At 45.3% G+C, this 9111-nt stretch overlaps 1 protein-coding gene across 6 annotated transcripts in view; it reads left to right on the top strand.

Moving 5' to 3' along the window:
* Positions 1–3998: 3998 nt before the first annotated feature.
* The window catches only part of MAP3K4 (mitogen-activated protein kinase kinase kinase 4), a 111363-nt gene continuing 106250 nt past the window's right edge, over positions 3999–9111 (top strand). For all 6 annotated transcript variants that reach the window (XM_036871698.1, XM_036871700.1, XM_036871697.1 and 3 more), the window contains exon 1: positions 3999–4360. In XM_036871698.1, coding sequence (XP_036727593.1) covers positions 4212–4360 — 149 coding nt within the window. In that variant the 5' untranslated portion in view covers positions 3999–4211. The remainder of the gene's footprint in view (positions 4361–9111) is intronic.

Below are 9111 nucleotides of genomic sequence, written 5' to 3'. Positions count from 1 at the left end.
TTGTACTCGTGTCTTTCTCTCTCTGCAGAGCTGCTAAGGAACCACCAGAGAGGAGAGGGCAGGGCTGGGGAAGAATCTAGGTGGAAAGCTCACGAATACCATAGGGAAGGGAGACACTTATTCTAGGTAAAGTACAGCCCCATGCTCCTAATAATTAAAAACCTACAGCCTTAGAGGTTTTGTTGTGTTTTTTTAAACAAAGACATAACCCTATTTACAGCATAGCTTGAGCACATTCTTTTTGAATTATCTTGTCAGAGAACCATAAAATTAACTTTCTGCTAATACACTAGCCTTGATAAGATGCTAAGGCATTATAATGATGCCCTTAACACGGATACATATATAGATATAGATACACAGACAGATGGATATCTATACCTATGTTGGTTTAAGGCTTTATCATAGTGGTAGAATGTGTCAAAATTGGGCCTGAAACTAGTGGTAACCAAAGTTAAGAATGTTCTGTAGCTTAACCTAAACTGGACCTTTGGTAAAACTTTAATCTGGCTTTTGTAACTCATTTTAAAGTAAAGAAAGTTAGTAAGGGCTATGTGAATTCAGTCTCGAGGACAGAGTGAGAGGCAATCCTCCGAAGATCTTTTTGCCATTGTTTTTAAGAACAGGATTAAAGGCAATGAGATCAGCCACATGCTAAACGGCGACAAATTTAGAGACAAAAATCTAATTATAATAGTAGCTCATTAATGTTAAAAAAAATCCTACTTTCTGAAAGCAATAATATTTACTGAGTTCCTCCGATGTTTGGGGCACCCAATGAAGCCTTGGTCCCCTCCCTCCAGGACTGTTCCTGCGGTGGTCAGAGGTCAGTGGTGGATGACAGAAGGTGTCTGTCCTGAAGGAGTGGACACCCCAGCAGAGAAGGAATCTGGGGGCTGGAGGGAGTGAGGGCTGTGAGGGCCTGGGCGGGGGCAAAAAGTCATGCACCTTAATTGAACATTTAGTACCAGTTAAGTAGGGTTCCTACACATGAGGCCTTACCTGATCAGCTAGATATAAATTTGTTTGGTTCCTGCTGAAATAGACAGTACCCTCAGGTGGAAATGAAAACAACAAGTCTCCCTGATGCTGGTCTGTGTTGCTGAGTGTTTCTGTGGCAGGTGCATGTGTGTGTCTGTCCCCTCAAAGTCAGTGGTCAAAGCTGGTTGAATACCAACATCGAAGAATACATGGTATAGTGTTATTTAGAGGAGAGGGATCTGTTTGATTCTGTAACATGTAAAGCTTCTAATATGTCTTCCAAGAAGGATTCTGGCTCAGAGGATTGCAAAGGAGCATTAGGAAAACTAGAATTACAGAAAGCTGGGAAATACTTTGCGGAGTTTTCGTCACACAGTGGCCTTGAATTAGTGTGTAAAGAATAGTTTTTATTAAGATGAAATCAGTTTTTCCCTTTTGAACAACTATTTTTAAATCACCATTTGAATGGATGCCAATTCTTAGCCTGCAGGAGTGCCCGCATCTTGTTCCTGCCTTAGGGAGGGCGCGTCACCAGGTGAGAGGCGGCCTCCGAAGAAGCAGGCACGGCTTAGACTGGAAAGGTGGGCCAAGTGGAAAGGTAGTGTGATGGAACAGAACCTCCTTTTGCACAATCCGAGTAGCAGGACCAGGTATGGAGCATGTGAAGAACTCAAAAAGGTCCGGTAAGGACTTTATTGTGACAGCAACGAGATGTCAGTAAAATAAATTAGATAAGAGTGACATGTTTAGATCAGATTCAGAAAGGCTATTGTGGCCTGCAGCGTGAGAAGAGATTGGTTGGGGAGTGAGCACTCCAACAGGCAGGGAGAGCTGGAGACTGTCGCGATTATCCAGGGAGATGCGACAGTGGTCTGAGCTAGTTAGCGAGGTTGGAGAGAAGTGAATGGATTCCAGAGGGAGGGAGAGTTTGATGGGACTTGGACCCATCAGTCAGGGGCTGAGTGGTGGTTGTTCAGAGTTCTGACTGGGTGAAGGTGCCGTAGTTCATCAAGTCAGAGAACACAGGCAAGGAGCGGGTGTGAGGTTGGTGTGCGTAAGAAGGAAATAAATTCAGATCTTGAAATCTGGAATACTGAATTGCAGAAACGAAGTGGCATAGAATAGGAGGAGAGCAAAAACAAAAAAGGCTGATAGAGGACACAAAATTAACTTGAATGAAGACAAAATTCACAGCACTTAAATTGAACACTTAGTACTAGTTAACGTGGATCTCTACAGGCCTTACATGATAGTTAAGTGGAAATTTGTTTGATTTCTGCTAAAATAGTACCCTCAAGTGGCAATTAAAACAACAGCAAACCATACATCTCTCAAATGCTGGTCTATACATCAAATATTATATATTTACAAGCGGGGAGACCTGAGGACAGGCCCCAGGTTGACTGTCTTAAGGAGTTATTTGTGAGCTATAACCGATTCAAACTATTACAATACTTAAAGATGAGTTAGTGAGGATAAAGTTAAGTGATTTGGTCATACCACTGTTTCAAAAGAAAATTTGAAATTCAGTAAGTAAGAAGTTATCACAATTTTCTTTTGAAATAGTGCTATGACCAAATCATTTAACTTTATTCTGACCAATCTGTGTAAAATAGCATTGTCCCCTCCAGCCTCTTCCCAGCTTACTTTTCTCCATAGCAGCTATCACCCACTGATATGCTAAGTATTTACTTGTTTGTTTTTCTTCTGTCCTCTCTCTTCCCCTTACTCATCTAGGATGTTATCTCTACCAGGAAAAGACTTTGTTTTGCTTACTACTATATCCCCAGCGTCTAGCTTAGTTCCCGGCACATATATGCATTTAGTAAGTATTTGTTGAATAACTGTTTTTGAGTAAATAAAATGAATGTCAATTTGGAAATTCAGCTCTATCAGGTCATATAATGATAGACTATCTTAATAAAGAAAATAGACTGAAAAAGTTCTTAAACTACAGAGAAATTTCTGTAAGGTACTTTGAATGCACTATAGCTAATTTCACACATATATGTGAAATACACGAATATGTATACACAGTATAATGTACTTATGAATGCGACATAGCTAACTGGCCTTTAAATATAATCATATTTAAACTTTTCCATCTTGGCCACTTTTCTTACCAACGTTTAATCAAAATGTGTATTTTACATATTCAAGCTCCACCAAACGAGCTTTTGAAAACCAGTGCATTTGAATGAATAGAAATGTACTTAATTTTAAATGATACTGTTTTTGAATTAACTCTGGACTTCACCTTAAGGGAAAATTTGTAAATATTTGCAAATTAAAACTGTGAAGTCTCAGATGCTCTCTGAGTAAATGAGGCGGTGATATTTCAACAGTATTTTTATAACTCTGAAATAATCTTTAGAACTGTCTTCTTTTTTCTTTTCCTTTAGTGTAGGAGCACTCCAGCCCGAGTTTCTGGAAGATCAATACCCCCTCTTGTGATCCAGAGGTTAGAAGGTTAGATCAGTGTTCTTTCCCGCCCTGTTGATAGCAGGGTAACTTTAATGTTCTGCGTTTCCAGAGTCTCTGTTTACACAGTCTCAGAACCCTGAGTCTTGTGTGTGTGTTGAAGATTGCTCTTTCATCGGAGTGCACGCCCGACCCCCCAGGACTCACAGGTCTCCCAAAGCCTCCACGCCCGCGTGTGAGCTGTGAGCGTTACATCCACCCCTGTTTCTGAGGATGGCATCTACGTTTGGCGACGATCCTCTTGCTAAAGTTCACAAAGCACTTAAAAGTCAGGAGTCGCCGCCTAAGCCAGGCCGCGATGCCCTTCCCGGGGCCCTCGGTGCACGCCCCACGCCGACCACCTGGGAGCAACGGCGCGCACAGCCCACCGCACACTCCCCGCGAGCGGAGCCAGACGGCGGCGGCGGCGAGGCCCGGCCCCCGGGGCAGAGCGCCGCTACCCCAACCTGCTAGCTGTCTGCCGCCCGGTCTCCCACGCCTCCACCCCTCCCCTCCCCTCCCCTCCCCTCCCTTCCCCGCCGGTCCATCCCGGCGCCCGCCGCCGCCTCCCTGGGAAGCTTGTCCCTCGCCGCCCGCCGTAGCCCGGCGCTGCCCGGTCGCCGTCTCCAAGATGGCCGCGGCGCGAGCGGCTCCTGCGGCGGGCTAGAGGCGGAGGCGGAGCCGAGTCACTCCTGCACTCCGGGACTCCGGTCCCCCGCGCCAGGCTGCAGCTTACTGCCCGCCGCGGCCATGCGGGGCTCCGTGCACGGATGAGAGAAGCCGCCGCCGCCGCCGAGCTGGTCCCGCCGCCCGCCTTCGCCGCCACTCCCGCCGCCGCCATGGAGGAGCCGCCGCCGCCGCCGCCGCCGCCGCCGCCGGCGGAACCCGAACCCGAGCCGGAGCGCTGCCGGGCGGCGAAGTGAGTGGGGCTGCCGCGGCGGGCCCGGCGCAGAAAGCGGGTCTCGTCCTGGCCCGAGCTCGGTCGGGGGCCCGAGGGGGCGTGGGGGCCCCTGCTTCCCGCCAGGTGGTGCGGGAGCGTCCAGGCTGCCGGGCCGGAGGGGCGGGGTGCAGCCCTGGACGCAGGGCACGGCGGCCGGCTCGGCCCAGGGACCTCTGCCGGGGCGCCGCGGGTCCGGCCGAGCGCTCAGCCCGCCGGCCCTCCCTGCAGCTTCGCCGCGCGCCGGGAATGCGGCGGGGCGGGAGCGTAGCGGGGGCGCCCCTGGTCCTGCCGGGACTGGGACCCCCCTCCCCTCCCCCTTCCCCTTCCCCTTCCCCCTCCAAGGCTTCCGAACCGGCGCCGCGCTGAAACTACGCCCCTCGTTACTAAGCGAAAATGCTACCTCCCCTTCGCCCCCGCTCGAGTCTTTACTCGAGGTAGACGCTCGTGAAGCAGATGCACACTGGCTGTTTGCCCTTCGTTCTCCTCCTGCCCTCCGTTTGTCTCCCCCCGAATGTGCCTGCTGTCTCTCCTGTGAGAAACTGCATCTAGGCTGTGCAAACAGGTTGGTTTCTCTTTCTGAGGGCCCTTTACCGGCCGTGAGTAGTAGCGTTGTTCAGATTGTTGCTCACACGTGCACATCAAGTGAAGGATTGATTTGTCCAAAACTTTGCTCTCACAGGGAGCTCTAATATGGAACTTTGGTACCCAAAGCATTCGTTGCATTCTGTTCCCTAGGGGCTCTATTAATGAATTCTTATGTCATTTTTCTGATCGGGAGATGAAATTCACCATAACTAAGAATTTCCCTCTTATATGCCTCCGTTTGTATGTTCAAATGCCCTCTTACCCCTGTCTTTTGCATCCCAGTGTAAACTTGCAAACTGCTGCCCCCTGTCCCCTGTAATGAAAATATTTCCACATCTCCTCTTGCATCTTGCTGTCTTGCTCTGTAGTTGCAGGAATAAGGGAGTTAAGTGTCCTCTTTCTTTTTCCTCCTTAAAGAAATTTAAAAAGTCTGCAGCTGTAGTTAGAACTGAGTACAGGAACCACATTCGTGCTTGTTATGACCCAGTCGGCCCAAACAGATTTGTTTTGTTTTTATAAGCTGTGAAGAAAGTCGTTCTTCATTTTCCTTAACTCTGAGGTACTTCCGAGATACTCTTGTGAACTTTTAGGGAACACCTTCTCTAAATAATGGTACATGGTGTAATGAGAATTCATTTTGGTCCTTTGGAATACATCTCACATTTTTAGAACTTTTGTCAGAAAGTTTATCATATAAATTTGTTAGTAGATTCATATTTTGAGTATTTTGACTCCTTTAAGTTTTTCTTTGAAAATAATAATAGCGAACACTTACTAATCGTTTAAAATGTGCCATTTCCTTTGCTTCTATTAACCCATTTAATCTTGACCAACAACCTTATGAGGAACATACTATTACTGTCTCTTTTTAAGATGAGGAAACTGAGTCACAAAGTTAAGTGTTTTGTCCAAGGTTTCACAGTTAGTGCTGAACTCAGGTCTGGCTGCACATTCCTTGCTCTTAACCGCCATGAAGAAGAGAGTTGATTTCATTATACAAACGGGCAGATCAGAAGTTATAATTCTGTATAACTATAATTTGGGAAAAAATGGATGTGAACATCCTTAGGTAAAAGGAACAGAGAGAACTGCAAATGTGCTGTAAAAAATGACTGTTTCTCTAATGATAAAAAGAAACCTTGAGTTTTCAGCCAGGTTTCTGTCTTTGTTATAGTAGCAATAGGTCAGGATAATCGGCTTCATCCAACTTTAAGTGAACAGCAGTGTACGAACAAGAAGATCTTAGAAGTATTTTTCTTAGCAACATTGCAGTTAATTTTACAATAGCAAATCTGTAAAACATTACTTGACAAAGCTGTTATTTTTTCTTTTATATGCCCTCATTGTCACCACCACCTTTTTAATACACAGAGCTGACCTCTGACCAACTTACTGTAGATCATTAGTAAAAGATGCTTCAGGAGTTCTGCAGTTGTTTATTTGAATTTCTTTTACTTATGTTTTTAACCATTTTAAAGAAGCTCAACATTCATTTTCAAATAATGCTAGACGCCACATTTAACGCATAGGAGACCAATAATGTGACTTGTGCTACTAGGTTAACTGGTTTGGGGACAGACCAGAATAAAGCTCCATCTGCCATCTTTGTTCATGCACTTCATGTCGATGTGTCATTGATTAGGAAGGCTGATCTGATGCACAGGTCTTTTGTGGAAAGCAGGCCGGCACACGTTGGCCAGTGCGGCAGTGCGGCAGGTGGCAGCCCAGTGCATCTGCTCAGCGCGTGCTGACGTGAGAGTTATGCAATGACAGGGGAACACAAAACAGGTTGAGAAGTGATAGTGCTCTTATGGTTTTACTGCCTGTTGTCAGTGGTGGATACTTCTTGTCCTTGTTTTTGATAAATAATTCATGATAAGGATAGCAGTTGTTATTGTTAGTGATTAAACTTAGAAATAAGCATTCCTTATAATTTCTTTTTTAAGCTTCTGGGTCAGTTGTAGGAGGATCCTGAGATTATAAGGAGAGCTTTTAAAACTAATTTGGAACAATTTACTTTTGTGATTTCTTGAATCTGCACTTAAAAAAAACGCAGATCTTGGCTATTAAGGCTGATAGGAGACCCCTCCTATCTCCTGTAAGTTTTCATAAAAATGTTTATGTTAAAAATAGCCTCCTTGGGCTTCCCTGGTGGTGCAGTGGTTAAGAATCCGCCTGCCAAATGCAGGGGACACAGGTTCAAGCCCTGGTCCGGGAAGATCCCACATGCCGCGGAGCAACTAAACCCGTGCGCCACAACTACTGAGCCTGCACTCTAGAGCCTGTGAGCCACGACTACTGAGCCTGCGTGCTGCAACTACTGAAGCCTGTGTGCCTAGAGCCCGTGCTCCGCAACAAGAGAAGCCACCGCAATGAGAAGCCCGCGCACCGCAACCACGAGTAGCCCCCGCTCTCCGCAACTAGAGAAAGCCCGCGCGCAGCAACGAAAACCCAGTGCAGCCAAAAATAAATAAAAATAAATAAATTTATTAAAAAAAATAGCCTCCTTGTTCTCATTTATTGGCCCGTGTAAAGTACTTGTTACATGAAATAACTTTTTTAAACCAGTGACTTTATTTACTTTTTATAATATGGTTCTTATAAGTTCATTTGAAAAAATGGGTTTCACTACTAAAAAAGTACTTCAATATTCTGTCCCTCCTAGGTGATTTGATCTCTCCCTCTCCTTGAATGTCCCCTTGGAGCCTGCTTGTTTCAGTCTTGCCATTGGATGTCACTTATTCTCCTTAGTGAAACCCACCTTACCGTGCAGCTGCAGGCTCTCCCGGCAGCATCAGTGATGGGCGTGGCTTGAGACCCTTACTGGGGCAGATACCGTTGGCAGGGGTGGCTTTAGGCAGAGAAGCAGTGACCACACAGCAGTAACAAAGGGCTCCAGTGATAGCAGAAGCTCCTTCATGTTCTGAAATGGGGACAGCTCGTCTTTCAAGAAGGACTTTGTGGTTCCCTTTAGTTGTCATATTGTTAGAAGTTGCTTCTACTTCTTTCACGTGCGTTCTCTTAATGTCTTGTAAATCTTGTTCTGAGCCCTACTGAAATAAGGGGCTATAAAGTCTTGATTGTTTACTGGATACATTGCCTTAATAACTTCCTGTTACTTAATAATTCCTCACTCTTCAGTGATTATCATTTTTACTCCTAGCATGCTGTTGTTTTAGCCTTCGCATTTGACCGGGTGGTATGTATCGTTTATAAAGACACTTTGATGCCTCCAGTCAGTAGGCCATAGGAAATAATTTCTTTTAAAGAGAAAATGGGGGAAATGTTAGAAAAAGAGTTTGGCCAGTGACTGCTGTGGGTCTTTATAAGCTGGCATTCCCTGGGCAGCATAAGGTAAGCAAGGTCCAGGTACTGTGCTTCAGCTCCTACTTGGCTTTGTCTGTACCTGGTGGGTCAGTGTATTCTCTTGCCTGTAGAAAGCCAAAGTATAATTAAGAGATTGATTGGTAATCATGACATCAGCTAGGGAAGTTAGTTGAATGATCTTAGTGACTAATGTTAACAGACCAGGTTGGCGTGCATCCCTAACAGGCGTACCCCCTGCTTCTAGGATGAGAGGCAGGTGACAAGAGTCTTACTCTTAGGTTTTCGTTTCCCTAGACTTCACACAGGCTGTTGTTTTTTTCTCCCCTCTGGTCACTGACCTCCCTCAATTTGTTAGGTTATAGTGTGTTTGATTTTAATCTTCAGTCTTAACTTTAATTAGATTATGACAAACCTTGCTTTTCCTGCTTTACTTTGAGGTATATTGTATCCTTGTCCCTTAAAGACATCTGTTTAAAAAACCCTCAGTGGTAGATTTTGACTAATGTTAAGTCTCAGAGGATCACCTGTCTTCACCCTCCTCATAATCCACTCCTCTGACCCTGCCCCCGACAAAGAATCCTTTGGCGTAGTTTCTGAAAAAGGTGTGGCAAAGATGTCAGTGGTTGGTGCTTTCATAAAATGTTTTTTGACTCTTGTGAGTATTGTGTTCAAAAAAGATCATGATGGTATGTGGTTTTTCTGGATTTGTCATAAAATTAAATTTATTTTTATTTTTTTAATAAATTTATTTATTTTTGGCTGCGTTGGGTCTTCGTTGCTGCGCGCGGGCTTTCTCTAGTTGCGGCGAGCGGGGGCTA

This window comes from Balaenoptera musculus, chromosome 12, assembly GCF_009873245.2.
Source record: "Balaenoptera musculus isolate JJ_BM4_2016_0621 chromosome 12, mBalMus1.pri.v3, whole genome shotgun sequence".
Classification (NCBI taxonomy): Eukaryota; Metazoa; Chordata; class Mammalia; order Artiodactyla; family Balaenopteridae; genus Balaenoptera; species Balaenoptera musculus.
This window is presented reverse-complemented; position numbering and strand designations above follow the sequence as displayed.